This window comes from Lutjanus erythropterus, chromosome 13, assembly GCF_056507025.1.
Source record: "Lutjanus erythropterus isolate fLutEry1 chromosome 13, fLutEry1.hap2, whole genome shotgun sequence".
NCBI classification, from domain to species: domain Eukaryota; kingdom Metazoa; phylum Chordata; class Actinopteri; order Lutjaniformes; family Lutjanidae; genus Lutjanus; species Lutjanus erythropterus.
Window position 1 is genome coordinate 33,498,815 of NC_139329.1, and position 19,884 is coordinate 33,518,698.

Here is a 19,884-nt window from a genome sequence, read left to right on the forward strand (position 1 = left end):
TGGTCAATCCAAAAGTGCAGCACTCTATACTTTTTCAAAATATACTAAATCAATTGACATCTGTATCTCCATAAGTCTTCATTCAAATGCAACCAAAATCAACGCAGACAATCTGTAGATGGTTGATATCAAATGATTCAAATTGTGTTCAGATCGGTGAGACGGTGAGACAGCAGTGATATTTAATATCTTGCTGTAATTTGTACCGTATGCACACTTTCTTTTTTGCTCAATGTCGCCAAAATATTTGACAAAACACCTCAAAGCAGCAGAATTTTTTTGAACTTTTTCGGAATTTTATCACCAATATTTTGACTTTTGTAAGTGTAAGTTTAAACAGATAAAAATGTCGCGGTTTTGCACATCTGAAGTGATTGTCTCAACTTGTAAGAAGCTGTACAGAAATCAGATCTCCTCAGTGGTGCAGACCGTAAGTCACCTTCACAGGAGATCCAGAGGTCAAGAGTTTGAATCTCGCTTGCCAACAATGTGACAACTTCTGCATGACTGTTTTGTGCCTCTTATAAATGCTTGTTTCTTTCTGACAATCTGCTGGGACCCTGTTCATTACTGCTTACGACTAGCTTGTACTAATTTTCCAATCTAATATTCACAAACAGTAACATGTCTCACAGCTGCATGTTTCACTCCCCCTGCTTCATTTCTCTTACAGCTGGTGACCATGGTGTCATTCCTTCGATGTCTGTCAATTTTCTGAATGTTTTTATTCTACAAAATGCATGTTTTGTGCTTTCTGAGAAAACACTCACAAGAAATGTGCAAAAATAAACAGAAATCAAAAGTTTAGTGAATGTAAAACTTATTGGCTCTACTGTTCTGAAAAAGATGGTGGTTTTTTTGCTACTGTCATTGAGGAGTGTTTAGTGTTTACAAGTTTTTGACAGGTGTAGAAGAGTATTACAGAAAATGAAGATGACAAAGTACAACACAAAATGTATTTTTCCAAGAACAATTTTATTATCTATTTGTGATCATCTTGAGAGTATCAAAAAAAGTCTGTTGCAACATTTCAACACTTAAAATAATCTGTTCTGTTGCTCACTTTGGTTTAAAATGTGTATTTTGGTATTCAAAAGCAGAAATATCAGAAAAAACCATAACTTAAATAATAACAGTTAAGTCTACACTCTAAAATCTACATTTGGCACCTGAGTTAAGTCAGCAAAATTACCTGTGGCTTTCAAATTAATCACTTTTTATATTAATGCATTACGCGGACAAACCTTGGGCCTTATTAATTTAGTCAAATGTCACATTAAAATTGGGAAATGTTTGTTTACAACATCATGCTAAAAGGACAATCTAAATCAAAATTGCAATTTAACCTAAAGATCATTCAGGTGAAATCTCGTGGTGATAAAAAAGACAGCAGAACACTTTATGACATCTCAAGCTTTAAAAAAAAAAAAAATGTAAAAAACGCCTTTCTAGTATTCAAAACCGTTGGAAATCATATCACATTTAAATGCAAATAATGTAAATTAAAACCAAAGAAAATCACTAAATAACAGAGACTTCAAGTTTTCTTTGGTTAGGATTATTTGTATTACAAAGATATAAAAATTGATTATGTTGCTCTTCACACACTGGGTTTCCATTTTGATAGTCAGAATCCTTCATTGTCACACCTGGACAGGGAATATTATGGAGACAGAAAGGAGATTTCTTCCCCATGCAGCAATATTTGTGAACGGTAACAGACGATCCTCTAAAGAAAGCATGAATATCGTCATCATCTATTACTGGCAGGACACACCGGATCTTTGGTCTGGCGTCAATAATCTCCACCTCGTCGTAGAACCAAGGATCAACTGAATGAAAAGCCATACCCATCTGAGGAAGGAGACAACTCTTTGGATAATAGCATCGGCGTCACCGCTGCGTTTAGCAATGGTCTAGAAGGCAAACGGAGCACGAGCCGCCGGGGGAGACTCGTGCTAAAGCTTTCACCAGAATAAAGCATCAAGAAAATTTACACTGAGAAAAGCATTCAAACCACCAATCTAAGGGAAATTTACATCATTGGCAAGAACAATATTTTGGCAAATGTACCTTCGATGTACATATATATATATTTTTGGTTGCCTTAGAATATCTATTGTATTATCAAAAACTCTTTGGGTACAATTCTTCGCGTCTTTGGATCTCATCTTCTATAGAATGCAAAGCCCTTTCGATATTAAGGCCATGTTAAAGCTTTGAGTTCAGTGCACTGAAAATGCCAAACGATAATTTGTGATAAAGCTCAAACAGTTTGACAATATCTAATGCACTTGTTATTTTCACAACATACATCATTCAAACAAAAAGCTCTTTCAACCGTGAAAGTAAAAAGTTTTTTTTTAAAAATGAGGACCTCTAGATAATAACGCCCGAACAGAGGTAATAAGACGATGAAATGTTTTCACCTTGTCCCCTGAGTCTGAGATAATACTGCACCATACGTGGTAAAAAGGAGGTAGTCATGTATGTACAATAACAGAACATGGAGGTAGATAATCAGTCAAAAGGGCTCGACTACACCCTCTGCTCCAGTAGAAATTAAATATAATGAAAATGTATCACAGTACATTTCTGACATTCTTTTTAACATTCATCATGGGTGAGCTTTGGTTTAGGACAGACAATGCCAAAAACACAGACAAACAGGTAGAAAGTTAAAAAAAATTGGAAACAAAATGTTTTAACAAACATTCAGACAAATATCCTGAGGTAGATCCGAAGAAAAAGCACGTTTCCTCCGTCGCAGCAGCTGGCTTCCTGATCCCTTTGTGCCGCAGGAAATAACCGAGGGGCGAGGTAGAGGCGGCTTGGCTTCGGTTGCTGGAGACAGATCAAGGCCGGGCGATGTCAGGAGCTGACTGCGTGGGACGTGTGGAGGGCGGGATGAGAGCCCTCTGAGGCGCGGCAGAGCCGGGTGGTGGCGTCAGGGGCGCCGTGGTGGAGGGGATGGCTCAGCGGCTCCTCGTTTTCCACTTCGAAGGACTGCTTCAGCTCAGCGATGGCGGTGATATCGTCCGGCCCGAAGGACTCGGGTCTGGAGCTTCGGCAGGTCGAGGGGTCGCTCGTCTCTTCGTTGCTCTCCTCGTTGGAGTAGTGTCCGGAGTCTCCCGTCTCCTGGCTGCCCTCGCTGCCGTGAGAGCTCTCTGAATGAAGAGGTCCGTAGATGATCTCCCGGGACGAAGGCGGCAGTGGCGCTGAACCTAAACTCTCCTCATACCTCAGAACAGTTTTACCGGCCTCGTACAAGCTGGCTCTGCTCTCAACCTGAGGAGATACAGAAGAAAAGATTTTTATTTATCTATCATTTATTTAAATGAATGTACTGTATTTATTTTACATGATTATTACTTATTTCCCTTTTAAAAGTATGTTAATAAATCTATTTTTTGGTACTGTACTTATTAATATTCTCTGTACTATTTATTTATCTATGAAGATATAAGGTAAAAAAAATAAATAAACAAGAAAAAAAAGGAACAAGAGAGGATCTAATTGAAATAAAGATTAAAGGGATAGTTCATCCAAGAACTGAAAAATTCAGCCATTATCTATTCACCCGCATGCCAATCGAGGGTCAGGTTTATTTTGTTAGTTTGCAAAACACTGCTGGAGTTTCACAGGAAAACAGCGCTGCAGAATCTCACAAACAGTTGAGGTTAATGGTGACCAGTTTTCACACCACACACACCCAGTTTAGGCTAAAAACATGGTGTAAAAGATGCCTTTCAAGTCAGCTTGGCATGTTGGGGCTTTAGGAGACTTGGATTACTCCAGACAAGCAGCATGGAAGCATCTGATGGGTTTTTTTATTCAACTATATGGATTTAAATACCAATAAAAAGGTATGTCTACTTACATCACTTTCAGGTGGATTCATGACATCCCTCTTGAAGAGCAGCCACCTCTTGCTTTGATTCTTGCTGCTGATTGGACCGGCACTGTTTATGACCATATCAGAGCCACCCTGAAACAAATCAGAAAATATCATGAGAAATTAGAAAGTTTCTTTTCTATGCTCCTGTGCTCATTTGAACATAAAACTGCGAAACTTTAAATTTCTCAGTCATTTATTCTGCTTTTTTTTTCTCACCTTGGCATCTAAAAAGTGGTCACATATCATGGGAATAAGAGCCTCAGCGTTCTCTGTAAGGCGTTCGTTGGGCAGAGACAAACCAACACGTGGATCCTCAGCACCTCCCACTGCGATGACTTTGTGAGTGGAGGATTTTCTGCTGGTCACACATCAGATAATAATATAAACAAAAGTCAGACACAAACTCATTATGTCTTACACTATAGTTGTCTGTTTTGCATAGCTGGAAATGATTAGAATCAGTACCTTGGTCTGCCTTTACTGATGAGGATCAAGGCACACATGACAATACAGGCCAAGGCGATGCTCACACCAACAATGATCCCAGTCATAGACCTCTGGTCTATGTGGTAGAGACCATCAGAGAACACTGCAACATAAACAACACAGTGAGCCAGGTGGGAAATAATTATAACTGTTAGGAGAAAATTAAGATACAGTGAATGAAAACAGAAGTTAATACTGTCAGCATAAAAACTGACTGCTGTTTAACAAACCTTCATGTGCATCTATTATTGTTTACAGTTCATGATCAACACTGTGTGCAGGACGTGGCGTGTGTTAAAAAGTATACTAAGCTTTTATCAGGAAAAAAAACATAGAACCTCCATTTTCTTACCTTAAATTGAAACAAAACTTAAAGGGCTAGTTAACCCAAAAATGAAAATTTAGCCATTGTCAGTCGGGTTTATTTTATTAGTCTGCAAAACTCTGCTGGAATTTCACAGGAAAACAGCGTTGCAGAATCTTCCAAACAATGTAAGTGTATGGTGACCAGTTTTTTTAAGCATAAAAAACTGGAAAGAAAAACATAAAATGCCTCTATACTGCTCATCTGCCTTAATCCAAGTCTCCTAAAGCCCTGACATCACACACCACACACCCAGATCCCACAAACCCAGTTCAGACAGTGTGCTTGTACATTTGAATGTGTCTCCAAGCTAAGGATCTACAGTGAAGATTCAGGCTAAAAAAAAATTTTTTTAGTAAGGAGGCATTTGATATTTTTATTCTGTTGTTTTTGATGTTTGAAAACTGGTCACTATTCACTTAAACTGTTTGGGAGATTCTGCAACACTGTTTACCTGTGAAACTCCAGCAGAGTTTTGTTCCAGCAGTGTTTTGTGGACTACAAAACTAAACCTGGCCCTCAATCGGCATGAGGGTGAGAAGATGATGACTGAATTTTCATTTTTGGGTAAACTATCCCTTTAATAAACAAATCAAAACTCATAATTTCCAGAAAATAAAAAACTATATTTTAAATATAATTTGACAAGTAACCTTTAAGTCTTTATTAAGGATGACTGGCGCCCTCTAGTGGTTTGTTTCTGTCCAGAGCAGAACCTTCATTCACTGTCCATAGACCATCTTTACTAATCCATCAATTTACTAATAAATCTATACTCATGTCAGTTTTTGGGGATATGTACAGCAATAAACAACTGTAATAAAAATGCAGTTTTGTCAACACAGGACACATGGATTTAATGAATCTGAAAGCTGAAAATAGAAAATTCAAACCACCAGAGTTTATCTTTACTTTCATAGAATATAAACTTTATGCCTCATGTCTACAAGCTCGATATAATAAATGAATGAATGTCTTTAAAGTCACAAATGCTCCAGTGTCTCATGACGGTTACCTGTTGTATCCTGGAAGCTGTCAGAGTGTCTGGGGTTCTTGCTGCGATGGGCGTTCCCTCGCCTCAGTGGCAGCTCCACGGTGTCTGAGAAAGGCCCGTCACCGACCTGGTTGGAGGCAGAGATTTTCACCAGGTAGACGTTCCCCGGCTCCAGCTTCTCCAGCAGGGCCATCGTGTGGCTTCCTGTAAACAGAGGCAGAGCCACACCACGGGGATTAAGATACACATGCACCTAATGTTGCATAAATAACTGTGTTTAGCCTGTATGATTTTACAGCTGAAACTGGAGACTTTAGGTGACACAACCATAAATAAGTAAATGGTGATACATTTGATATTATATTAGAAATATATATTAAAAGTTTTCTTTAAAATGATCCTGTATGGTTAAAAGTTCACTTTAAAAGCTACTCAGAGTATTAGTTACTTTTAACTGTTGATGTCACTCACCTCTCCAATCTAGGGTTGCAAATTTTGTGTTTTCCTGAACCAGTAGTTGAAAACACTAACAATCAATTAATCATTAATAATTTCTAAGATACAAATCCTCATTTTCTTTTTTTTTCTCATTTAAAGTCCAAGTTAAATTCTCCTTATTCAACAAATATCTTCTCCAGACAAAACTAATGTCGAAATATTACCAAAAGACGTTTGTAAGACCTCAGATTTTCCCCAGAATACATCCTGCATCACTGACTTTACAGATAACATGATCAGGTGCACTACTCACCCTCCCTCTGCATTATTTGCCAGTGTCCAGCCAACCAGGCCTTCTGGGAAGCATACAGGATGGTGTAGTGTGTGACCACCACGTTGGGTTCTGTTGGCTCCCTCCAGGACACCAGGGCAGTGTCATCCTCGATCAGAGTTACTCGCACTCCTGCAGGTGGCTGGCCAGGTGCTGTCGCAGAAATCATACATAATAAACAACACTTCCAGAGCAATACGCAGTTATCTGATTTGAGTCTGCACGATAGAGGAAATAGTGGGATACACAGAGAGGAACCTGGTCACGACAGAACACTGTTACAGTAACGTCTAATACGTTACCTGCTGGTGGAGTCCGATGGTAAACAACAGCGCTCCAGGGACTTGACATCTGGTCCACATGGAGACGCACAACAAACTCATAGCGAGTGTTTGGATCCAGTTTCTGAATGGTCACACTCTGTTTGGTACTGTGAACAGACAATATAGAGTGTAACATAACTTAACAATACTTATGCAACCAAATGAAAAATTTGTCATGCTAGAAGTAAAACACTGGTTTCTTTTGGCTCTCAGCTTACGTTTGTATGTAGCGTATAGCAGAGGCGTTGTGGGTGCCCACAGGTGTGCAGCGGACTGTAAAGCTAACAGCCTTTCCAGAGGGAAAAGCGGGACGGCTCCAGCGCAGGGACACTGCAGATGAATTGTTGGCCGTGACGGTCACGTGGTCTGGAGGCGGAGGCGATGCTGCCAGTTGGTCTCTAGCCGCTGAATGATGCAAAACAAAATGCATATTTTCATCACATGCCTAAATCTGAGAAAAGATTGGACTCTGTTTTAAACAATAAATAATAGAGAAAAGCACTTACACACACATCCTGGAGTGCTGACTGTTTGGTCTGTCTGATAGCCATCTCCAGCTTGACTGACAGCCAGAATCTTGACATGATACTTTCTCCTCGGATCTGAAATACAAATTATCGATTTTCAGCTATTTCCACTCATCTTGCTCAACTAAAACTAAAACTAAATAGGGGAAAATGTTTGGTTAATATTACCAAAGCATGAAAGATCATTGTTAAAATACCAGAAGTGATGCTTAACAAATAGAGCAGCATCTATTTAAAAAAAAAAAGGCAGATGCATTGACAATTAGCTCCAGCAGGGGGGACGTTTCTTGGTCATATCTGGCCATTCCCCATGCACGGACAATACATGGCCTCCTGAGTCACCCCAACCTCTCATTCATCATTTGCTGTCATCTGTAAGGAGCATGAGAAATATCAACCAGCCCCAGGGCTCGATAAATATGGTGACATGATCAATAAACTCTATAAAAATTATCACAAAATTATACTGTCTTTCCCTTTTGAAAGCCTATAAAGATTTCACAACTACGAAACCTTGTAATATAGTTGGCGCTTTAAAATACAATACAAATCACTGAATTTGAGGGTAGCAACAAATGGAGGATGAGTTAGAATGTGATCTTGTTTGTGCAGTACAGTTACACTTATGTACTTGTTAGTATAGTATAAAAAAATAGAGTAATTATGGAACATACAAGGATGCATCAAGTGCTGGCTAAGAGACATCAGACAGATCATTGAGGTCTGGAGGTGAGAATCTTCCACTGGAAAATATGCACTTAAAGTCTGTGTTTTTAACTTGAAAAGAGACCATCGGCTCAGCTCCTTAATCGGGACGTTTTTAGGGAGCGTTAAGATTTGTTTTATGCCTCCAGTGTGAAAGGTCGCCTGGTATTGACCAGTGTAGGCGGTGTGTCCAGGCCTGTTGTGGGGGCTGGGCCAGAGGCAGCGTTCAGCTGCTGGGATCCTAGGCCCATGGGACTTTGGGGGGGTTGACTGGGGTCACAGGTCAGGCCAAGATAGAACACAAGGAATCTGGGCGCAGGACTGTGGGAGCTGGGCCCCTTTTGTTCCCTCGTTCACGTTCCTCCTACTGCCCTTGTATTATAGCCTTAAACTTGGAGCAACGCAGAAAAAAAACATGTCTCCAAAACAGAACTTATACTGACATCAGTGATACTGGAAATGGAAATAAATGACACCAGCTTGTTTGATTATAGAAAAATACTGAAGAGTTTTACGTTCATATAAAGTTATTACAACAAAAACTTTAAATTAAAAACAGGTACTAACAATATCAGCATGAGTAGGAAGGAACTCTTGTATTGAGTAGCATATGACACAGAGTTCATGCAGAATTTGTTTGTTTTCTATTACTATAAAGGCAGCTATGTTTGCATAGCATCTGAGTCCAAGACAAATTTTTCTACATTGACATATATCGTATCATATCATATCATATCGTTTTGTCCTGTAAACAAGCTGAACTGGACGGTAGATACACTTCACACTGTATAATAACCTCTTATAAAGGCCTAAGTAGTTCTTAAGAACTCACAGCAACTTATAATTTAGACATGTATCAATAAGTATGGCTGCATATAATAATAATTATCAATTACACAGTGTATGTTAAATCAAGCTCAGATGTGTGGAGGGAGTTTTACCTGGAAAAACATTTTAAGGTTTTTTAGAACCTGATCTGAGCAGGAAACACATTGTGCAAGAAGACTGACATAAGACAAAGTGATGCCGTTAACAGTTTTGACCAGTATGGCCCTGGTCCATATTGCATATAGATTGCTGCGGGTTATTTACATGGACAGCAGCACAGATGACCAGTGGGGGCAGGGTCCTAATCTAGGACTGCTGTCTCACGGCTAGAGGTCAGTGGCTCGGTCCAGCTCTGGCCAATCCCAGGGGTCTGTGTATGTGTGCGCCAGTGTCCAGCTTAAGGGGGGGTAGCGGCCAGGGTCTTAAAGGGCAGGTCTGGCCCTGAACACAACACAATAGCCAGGGGTAATTATGCAAGCTGGCAGGATGGGAAACGATGGTGGGAGGGACATCTGGACCCTGACCTCTAACCTAGGAGCCTGCTCTCACACAATACTGCAGCCGGGCTGGAGAGGGCTGCTGGTTAGGCAAGAGGGGTCAGCCCATATTGATCAGGACAGAGGGTGAAAATGCAAATGCACCATCCTACTGCCCACTGAATTAAATTGGAAGAGACCATCGGTCACTCTTGGTTGTATCTTCAACAAAATCACAGGCCTAAATTATAGAAATGCACTAACATGACCAAACATACATAATGTTGTATGTTTTTCATCAAGAGTGCATCACTCACCAAGGCCACCGATGGTGTGGGTGTAGGTCTGAGCCTGCAGCTGGATGGTGGGCTGCTCTGGTTGTCCTTCCTCATGGTAACACAGCCGGTAACCCTGGACAGCCTCAGATTCTGGAGGGGTTTGCCAGCGGGCCACAATGGAGGTGCAGTTGAGAGGCTCAAGTTGAAGAATAGGGGCTGAAGGCACTGAGGGTCAGAGACAGCAGGATTGGCATCAATAATACACACTCATAATTAAAATACTGCTGAGCACAAAGGAAGACTAAACCTATGAACAACAAGAAACAGCAGGATACTGCTTCTCAGAAGTGTCAATTCAAATTAAGAAGTTTGGGTGTGACAGGGTTAAAATTTAAGATGCATATTGGAAGAAAAATGCACCATTATATATTTTAGAAGACTGTTCATTCACTTGCATTCATTTCTCTCAAATAAAAAAGTACAATTCTGTCACCTGTGTTACATTTAAATCATCTAAATATATAACTAAACTTTTGAAAACATGAAATCCAGCTTTGGTGGACAAACAGCCTCCCCCAACACACCAGGCCATGAAAAGAGGCTATTCTTCCCCCCACATAGATGCCTGAGGCCCTCTCTTTATGACCCGTGACTGAGGCCACTCTAACATCACTGACAGCGAAGGGCAAAGGTTCCTGGGTAACCAACACAAAGACTGTGGGACAATGCTACAAGAGCAAACTCTAGTCATAAGCCGGCCACTCTGCATGAGCTCCAGTGATCCTCCTGGTATTCTAAGAGCAACAAAAACAGCAATGCGACAAAAGCAAAAGCAAAGCCGGTTACAAGTTTGGGACCAGGTGATTCTATTGCTCTTTAGCATGCACTTGTTGTTGTTTGCTCCTCACCTTAATGAGGATACCTGCCTCAACCACACATGAAAACTTTTGCCACAAATGCAAAAACCATATGAACAAAACTGCTCTTGAATATGCCAAAAAAGTTTGTGTGCTACTGTTAAAGCTAGATACAGATGACTAGCTCTATATTACACCACACTGCATAAATACCAATTTGAGGAATCAAATGTGTGTTTTAGATGTGGTATAGACTAGAGGGGGGCTTGTTTTTGCATCTGATTATGTCCAAAACTTAATACTGTCTGGAAAAAAATCAGTGACATTATGACACATCTTACAGGATGTACCTTCTGCAAATGTGCTTAGGTACAACCACTTAGGGCCCATTTAAGAAACTTTCAATAAAGGAGCTTAGAAATAGCTTTGCACATTGCCAGGAAGTGCATAACAGTGACATGAAAGTCTGATTCCTATCTCCTCATAGCTAGATGTTTTCTGGAAATGAATAGCTGCATTTCACTTGAAATTAATACAACACCTTTCTGAAGATTTGGCAGCCCTATTTGACCTATATGGACACTTTACCAACACATCAACATATCAGATTTGATGTATAAATATATCCAGAATTGATGCATCATGAGTCTGAATAAGCTAGGATTATTTACATTGCCTCTTGTTATTTTATGTTGCATTTATTTACTAATTTAATCTTCCTCTTTTAATTTACACATGGGTAGGAGAGGGAGAACTATATCCTGTTAATCAAAAAACAAAAAAACAAACCAAAATAAACTGCTCTCCACAGCCATATGATGAGACTGCATTAATAAGAATAACATACAACTTCATGTCACCAACTCTCAAACGTTTGTGACAGCGTGTCCTTTTCAGTCCTTTGCGGGTTTACCTTTGCTGCTGGAGATCTTCGGTGTGCGGTGGGAGGTCCATGCCGAAGGCTCACACCAGCCCACGCGGGTGGCTGCAGCCATGCGGAGCAGGTAGATGGTGTCGGGCTGCAGGCCCTCCAGCAGATATTCGGTGCTGTTCTGAGGTATCTCCACAGAGATGACGGTGCTGTCCGCAGCCGTTCGATAGGAGAGTCTGTATGCAGACAACCGGCCGCGGCTCACCTTAGCGGGCAGCGTCTGCCAGCTCACCTGGATATCTGTGGAGCTGTGGCTGGTCAGACTGAGCTCTGGAGTACGCAAAGGCACTGTGGAAAGACAGGGATAAAACAAATATACTTGACTTTCTGCAGAATACAAACATCATATTTCTATTTCTTATTCACGCAAATTTGCTGTTAGTGAATAAAACACACAAGAAAATTGTGCTAACAACAGCAGGCCCATCCCCCTTATGTCCACCTAAAATGTGCTCTGTACACACATCACTTGCATGCATTTTAGCTTAACTACCAGAGTGATTTATTGCAAGGAATGCTGGGAGTCTCATTGCTCTGTGCTTACCATCCTCCAGGGTATGTTGACTGACTTGGTCTGACATACGACTGGCTCCCATTGGCATATAGGCCACAATGTAAAAGCTGTAGTTTCGAGCTGGCTCAAGGTCATCGATGATATAACTGGTCGTGTCGTTGCCAATAACAACTTGGTATTCTTCGTTGTTTAGACCTGACATGCAACAGAGAATAAAGTAGGTTAGAAAGTGGGTTAAATTATCCAAACAAGAAGAGACTTCAAGCAAAGTCAGTATTTTCAAAGGCTTGCAGTTTCATGTTTTCTATAAACATGTGTAATGCAAAGCAAAGCCACATAACTGCTTCCAGACCTCTTAAAACAAACCTACTTAAACATCCAAACATGTGTTTACAGAGGCAGACTTGACTTAATAGAGTTACCTAACAGTTAATTTAATGGTTAAAAGTTAAATATATCCTTAAGTTACTGGTTTGCAGGACTGTGAGGCTGTTAAAAGGCTACACTGCCCCTTTAACTGCGAGCAGAATGAGCCGGGCAGCAGACAATGGGCTGGCTAAGCCTGTTGTTATTTCAGTGAAGTTGCCTTTCTGAGTCCTTCTTGACCTCTGCTCTGTGCAGCAACAGCAGATGGCCTTCACCAAGGAGAGGTGATGATATGCGTGAGAGAGTGAGATGGCTTATCGTGGTTGACTGTCATCTTACATCTTCTCACACCTTCATCCCTCTCAGTTCAGAGCTAATCTTTTTAAGGGACATCTAGACTGTTTTGGTGTGAGGTGCAGGTCATTGAAATGTCTGCCTTCTCTCAAATATAATGGAACTAGATGGTGGTCAGCTTGTGGTGCACAAAGTACCAAAAAATACATTTCAAAAAGTCAACAGCAATGCCTCTTTCCAGAAATTGTGACCTTAGTCCGAGCAGTTTCATGCAGGAACTTTTCTTTCTACTGTAGAAACAAAGTAGTTCCTACATGAAACTGCTGACAGTTTTTTTTCCTCCTGGCCTCACCTTCAGCCTTCATGTAATGGATAGAGTAGGCAATGACTTTGTCTGCATTGTAGAGAGGTCTCTCCCAGGCCAGTAAGATAGCAGAGCTTGAGATGGTCTCAGCGTGGATGTTCCTCGGTGCACTGGGCCTGTCCTCGGACATGACAACAATAAGGCGAGCCAAGGAGAGCACAGAACCCTGTTCACTCTCTGCCATGCACTGGTAGATGGCATCGTCCTCAGGGATGATCTGAGTAATCACCAATTTACTGTAGAATGACAAATTAAATATTAACAATCGGTACTAACCATAGAAAAGCAACCTCAGGACAAAATCTTCTTCAATTAAGGCAAGTCAACTCCTGTCATGCAATACCTGTTGTACATCTTAATCCTCCCATTTAAGTGAACCTCTTCCCCATTCTTTAGCCAGCTGATGCGTGGCGGGGGAACTCCCTCTGCTTGGCACATAAACCGGGCAGTGCCTGCTCTTGGACGGGTCTGGCTCTCAGGCCTCTCGACAATGGATGGTGGAACTAAAACAGAGTGTAAGAGAAAAGTGGTTAGGTTGGGCAATCAGATAAATATATTGGCTATCGGCAACTGGCTGAGTCGGTGGTCATTTTATTTTGCTAATTTAATGATCTGCATGACCGAAAGACGTTGCTCAGTGACAGACTCTGATTCAGCTGCACAGTACACCATCACATCTGCAAAAGCATATGTAATATATGAAGCAAGCAGCAGATTTGGTCTGAGAACCAGTGCACTAAAACTGATTAAGAGTTTACTGTACCTTGAACTGTGACGTTGGCTGCAGCAATAGTGTAGTTACGGGTTCCAGGGGTGGTGGCCCTGCAGAGGTAGACTCCACTGTGCTTGGCACTGGCATCAGTAATAACCAGGTTCCCGTTACCCAGCACTTTGGCGTTGTACACATCGATAGGTTTACTGTCGGCACGACTCCAGGAAATGATGGGCCAGGGGTTTCCTGTGGCCACACACTCCAGAACCACAGTTTGGTGAAGAGAAACTGTGACATTCTGAGGTCCGGCAATGATTCTGGGCCTCTGACGTGGTTTAGGGCCCGCACCTTCACGAGAAAAGGAAAAAAATTAAACAAAGCTCAGCATTCCTGATATAATGCATAATGCAATGGGGTAATGCTCATTCCTAAAATCCAGTTCCTGTAGTCTCTGTACCTTGGTTGACTGTCAGTGTGGCCTCTCTACTTCTCAAACGGCTACCGATGTTAGTTGCCACACATCGATACTGTCCAGCATCTTCCATTTGTACATTGTGGATCTGAAGGACTCCATTGGGCAAAACCGTTATTCTGGGAACATACAAAGGTAACAATTAGGGCCAAACTAAAGCAACAGCAACAGAATTTATGAGCTGCTACTAGGTTACAAATACATGTTAAAATCAAGAGGATTACATGTGGACTGTCTAAAATGACTCAAGACATGTCTGCAGGTACCTGTCTGTCTGTAGTGGTAATGTGCTTTGGTTGAGCTCCCAGGTGATGGTGGCAGGAGGGCTGGAGGTGACTGCACAGGAGAATCGTGCCACTGAGCCCTCAGTCACCACCATAGGCACAGGATGCAACACAAACTCTGAGATACCTGAGGAAAAAATAAATCATCAATAAAGGTCTGAACATGAACTAAAATCTACCTTATTAACTTATTATAAAATCAGTGGGGATTTGCTTTAGCAGGTGGTTTATTTACACTGTTTTAGTTTGCAGTGACTTACTAAACGCAGCACTTTCTTTCACCTTTGGTAAAATATGATACATTATGCATGCAAAGTCCTGACTTTGATGGATGTTAACTGATTCTATGAAAGGAATTGATCTAAGTCACAATGATCTTGCTTTTGTGCAGATGAGCAATCGGGTCCCAAACTGACCAGCTGGTCCAATCAATGGATCAATTGAAGAATGACACTGAATGATGCACTGTTATAGATAAAAAACAATCAATTCACTTTGCATAATAAGGACTGCAAGCAGCCACTGGGGATACAGAAATATCTGAAAAAAAAAAAAAACTGTGAAAAATAAAGGTAAACCTATTTCTTACAGAAGTCAGGGATGATAGAATACATGTAGGTAGGGCTGCACAATATGGTTAAAAAACTTTCTGGGATTAATTCAGACAAATACTGCAATAGCAATATGATTCAGTTAATGGGAATGGTCATTTTTGCATGCCAGTTTTAATTTTCGCTGAAAAAAAACTATTGAAATCATCATGATTTGACATTTGTTGGGGTCTGTGCCAAAGAAAATGTGTTTTGTTACACTTGGAGAACAAGATTTGTAGGTCAAGCCATCTCTGTAGCACTACAGAGCTTCATTATAATACTGTTTTGTCACACAAATCATCATAAAATTGCAGCTTCTGTGATTTGGATATTGCACTTGGCCACTTTTGATAATATTTCGATTAATTATGCAACCCTTCTACAAGCAGGCAAATATGCCATATTATCAGTTTTACAGCTATGCATATGTAAATGTTCTGTTTAGACCCTGCTATGTAGTTGCTGAGTAAATATATTTGCTGTAAGAGGACTAAAACAGCTGTGCACAATTTGCTGAGTCACATTCTGATCATGTGTATTCAAAAGCTCTTTCAGTGATCAGTGGAAATAAGCAACCCCCAATCTGCATATTTGTCCAGAATACTCTGTAAAATATGACCAATGACCTTCATTCATTAAGGTGGTAACTCTCCCCCTCCCCCCTCACTCACAGGAAGGAAGTCAATATCATGTTAAAGAAAATCAATACCCTGTTCTCCCACTGAAACTCCATATTAAAGAGCAATCCTTTAATTCAAGACCTAATCTCATCAATATTACGTAAATAAACTGGAAATTCTGCTTATGTGAAGTGCTTTCAGGGTTTTGTCTAAACCAGGGCCAGAATAAATGATCCCTTAAAGTGTGTTTGTGATTTATTCCTCTGCAGTGGCAGTAGGCTTTGGTCAATGTCAAATTCCATTTAATTAAGCTATTTTCCCCCTGGTCAGTATTATCATGAAACCTGGACTGATCCACCTATTCTGTCTCCAGACCTGCTGAGCCTCACGAAAAGCCCTCAGCACCTGATAAGAAGTCCAAAACAAGACTTTGTTTACTCTCTGTCCACTGAGAGATAACACTCCATTTTCACTTTAGCTTTATTGAGATCGGTGATGTGGACGGTGGGTGTGGCCTGCACAGACTGATCCGCTAATATGGTCACCTCTGTTGTAAAGAACAAATCAATGTCTAGGTCAAACAGCACAAAGGTTTCTCTGCAGAGGTCAAAGTTCGTCTCTACCCCCTGTCCATTCAATTTGAGCCAAAACTAGGAGCCAGATCGAAGTCAGTTTAGTCAATAGACAAAAGAGAACCCTGTGATTCTAATGTTGTTTATAACCTTTATCAAATTGTACAGTAGTAATAAATTAAATACAAAGCACATGTGCACTTGTTTTGCATATTTTCTAAGACTTTTATGCACAATTAATTGATATATTATGAAAATTTAACTATGGCTGAGTGCAATATCCAAAATGCAGAAGATGCAATGTTTCAATAAAGGAACAATATGTGAGAAAACAGCATTATAATGAAGTACTGCAGCGCTGCAGAGATGCCCCGGCCTACAAGTCTTGTTCTCCAGATGTAAGAGAACATGTTTTCTTTGATACGGACCCCATCTAATGTCACATCATCATGATTTTAGTTGGGGTTTTTTTTCAGTGAAAATTAAATCTGGCATGCAAAAATATTTATTCCCACTTCTGGTGAATCATATGCCAGTCGCAACACCTGTAAAAATAATCACAATATGATCGTTTCAACATATTGTGCAGCCCTCGATCTGACAGTGTCTGTTTACTCCAAGAGAAGAAAGTGGTGATGTAGTACAAGAACTACAAGGAACACACTTCCTGAATATAAGTAAGTTTTAAAGGGTTCCAACACTATTTTCTGGAATATCAGGCCCGTTCATTCACATGACAAACTGGCCTTTCCCTTAACAAAAGGGCTCTGCTTGACAGGGCAACAGTGGGCCTGATCCAGTGAAAGGGATTGTGGGGCTGGGAGCGAGAACAGCAGGGCAGCCCAGCCGGAGCAGGCCTGTGACATCACACAAAGCCTTTCCCTGCTGACCCCTGACCCCCAGGACCTCTGGACAGAAGGGGAGCACAGAGGAGGCCCATCCTCCACTACCCGTCTACAGCTGACCATTAACCCTTTCACTGACAAAGGCTGGACATCGGGCCAAACTTGACTTTTGAAGGTTTTTAGGTCATCTTTAAGGAAACTGATTATTTTTGTTGGTTTGACAATAAGTCTACCAAAGCAGATCTGGTGTATCTATAAGACTTTCGGATTTGTCATCCTGTTTGTATTTTGTACATTTATAACCCGCTTCCTCTGTGATAGTTACATCCATTTCCTTAAAGTTGTGCAGTTTTGAGCATTAGGACATATTTCCCAAAACTTTCTACCTTCAGTATCAGTGTCAGTGTCAAAAACTTCCCACTTTCCATGACACCACTCATGGGACATCCCTTCCAAGTGTGAAAAGTGTCCATGGTAGACCAGGCCCATTGAACAGACACAGCTGTCCTGTCCACTGATATGTGGACAAACAAATGCCCTGAAAACCAGGCCTTTTCTTCTGGGGCGGTCAGGGTTACTCCAAACAAAGGCTAAAAGGCAAATGGCCTTTCAGAGATTCCTCTGTGTAGCAGACCATTCAGCAATTACACAGTTCCACAGTCTGCAGTGTGACAATACAAACCCACTAACATAAGAAGAGAGAGAAGGCTAATTTCTAACTTTTTGCAAATGTTTCTTGACTACTTTAACATGTGTGCAAGTGTTGCTTTTCCTGAAAAAGTAGGTAAAAGCAGTCAGACACACGGCTGCCTATTTATGGAGCATTTATGAGCTTTTAGATTGACTCTCCATCTATCTTTAACTGTCTCTTAAAATCATCCTATAACTGGACTGACAGCTTTAAACTCAGGCATGGCCAAGTCTGAACAACTTCCAATAACATGGAAACCCAGACTTTAGAGGCTTTTCCTCTGCAAAGAGGAAAAAAAAGAGTCGGGGTGGGTTACATCTGCTTCCCATCTCCAGGTTAATAACCCATGAACTTGCCATTCTGATGCCTGCACGTTGACACCACAAAGTGTATATTACCAACAGCTTCAGCCTATCCTCATCTTGATGTGGAAAACAGGAATAAAGTCCACATCAGCCCCAGGGAATTCCTTCCACTCTGAGCTCCATACTTACTTGCGATAGTCAGACGTGATCTTTGGCTTAGGATAGCTCCGTATTTGTTTTGGGAGAGGCACTGGTAAAATCCTTCATCTGATTCCTCCTTAGTGTGTTTTATCTTTGGTATGTACAAGGAGCCGTTGGGCAGAAACTGTACGTGCTCGCTTTCTGCCAAGCGAACTCCGTTCTTCAGCCACTTGATGGTGACTGGAGGCTGCCCATGAGCCTGACAGTCCAAGACAGCGGGGTCCTTTGGTAGTGCTGTAACATCACTGGGCTCCGTGATGAAGGACAACTCGCTGAAACATAAAACACCTGGAGGACGAAAAGAAGGGGAACATCAGCAAAGAGTTGGTTTAGTTTCTGAATAGTGGACAAGCTGCAGAACAAGGCTGCAAATAATGATTATTTTCATTGTCGTTAATCTGTTGATTAGTTGCTAGGTTCCTAAAATGTCAGAAAAGGGTGAAAAATGTCAACCAAAGCCCAAGATGACGTCCTCAAATGTCTTGCTTTGTCCACAACCCAAAGACATTCAGTTTACTGTCATAGAGGACTAAAGAAACCAGTATATATTCAGATTTGCAAAGCTGGAATCAGGTAGTTTTAACATTATCTTCTTTAAAAAAATCCCTCATATTAATTGATTATCAAAATAGTTGGTGATTATTTTAATAGTTGACAACTAATCCATCTACTGCACAACAATAACAATACAGGCTGACAGACCACACATATCATCTAATACGGAAATATTACAATAATTAATATACTAATATAACAGAAAACAATAAAAAAGACATAATGATGTTGGCAAACAGTGTGTTCTTGGTATAAGAGACACACTATATGTCTTGACACTGATGTTAAAGTGAAAGCAGCTTTATTGCGATTGTTACCATAAAATTAGGTGTAATTTAAAAAGATAACGATAATAATGTATGATGTGGTGTTTACAATATTTACTGTCACCCGAAACGACGTAACAGTTAACTGACATTAATAATAAAGCAGCACAGAACAAATAGTGCTAATAGAGTATACAGTTAAATTTTAACCACCTATCTCTTCTTAGTCAATGTGGTTCAGAAAACAACGTTGTCTTTTAACAAACTGGCTAAAGTTTCATGTATTTCAGAGAGGAACAATAGCTGGTTATGGTGGAACAAGGTAGTCAACGTTTATCAAAGGTCCGTGTGCGCGGACACATCAGGTTCAGCGCACTCACTAACAGCGATAACATTAGTAACAAAAAAAACAAGACACTTACTTGATAAAGGAAGAAACAAAACAAAAAGCAGCCAGTGCCGGTGGTTTTTCATCTTAAACTTCGCCATTTATCCGGCCTGTTGTGTCATTTTTTTACCCTCCTCCGCGAACCGCCGCTCTCCTGCGTGCCGTCCGTCCAGTAAATCCCCGAAATCACTTCTGATCAGCAGGCAGCGGAGCTCCAGCGGCTCTACAGGGGGAGCCGGGGACCCCCGCCCTCCGGCGCATGCGCAGACCGGCCACACCGGCCAGAGGCAAGCGTGCCTGTGGTGAGAGAGGTCTGGGCCCCCCAGAGGACCTCAGGAGGAACTGTCACAACATGTGGAACAGGGAATTTCTTAATTTCTTATATTCATTGGACAGAACCATGTAA

General features: G+C 41.0%; 1 protein-coding gene across 1 annotated transcript; it reads right to left on the reverse strand.

The window, feature by feature from the left end:
• Window positions 1-956: 956 nt before the first annotated feature.
• Window positions 957-19,654, reverse strand: LOC146316925 (protogenin B-like). The gene is made up of 19 exons (XM_084734445.1): window positions 19,513-19,654; window positions 18,258-18,557; window positions 14,425-14,569; window positions 14,144-14,277; window positions 13,738-14,034; window positions 13,318-13,477; window positions 12,963-13,210; window positions 11,981-12,145; window positions 11,419-11,724; window positions 9,688-9,873; window positions 7,341-7,436; window positions 7,053-7,239; window positions 6,814-6,941; window positions 6,494-6,664; window positions 5,764-5,946; window positions 4,364-4,487; window positions 4,115-4,253; window positions 3,881-3,988; window positions 957-3,288 (listed from the first exon to the last, which is right to left on the reverse strand). The coding sequence occupies exons 1-19, from the start codon at window positions 19,577-19,579 to the stop codon at window positions 2,872-2,874; spliced, it is 3,561 nt and encodes a 1,186-aa protein (XP_084590571.1). The 5' UTR covers window positions 19,580-19,654; the 3' UTR covers window positions 957-2,871.
• Between the last annotated feature and the right edge of the window lie 230 nt (window positions 19,655-19,884).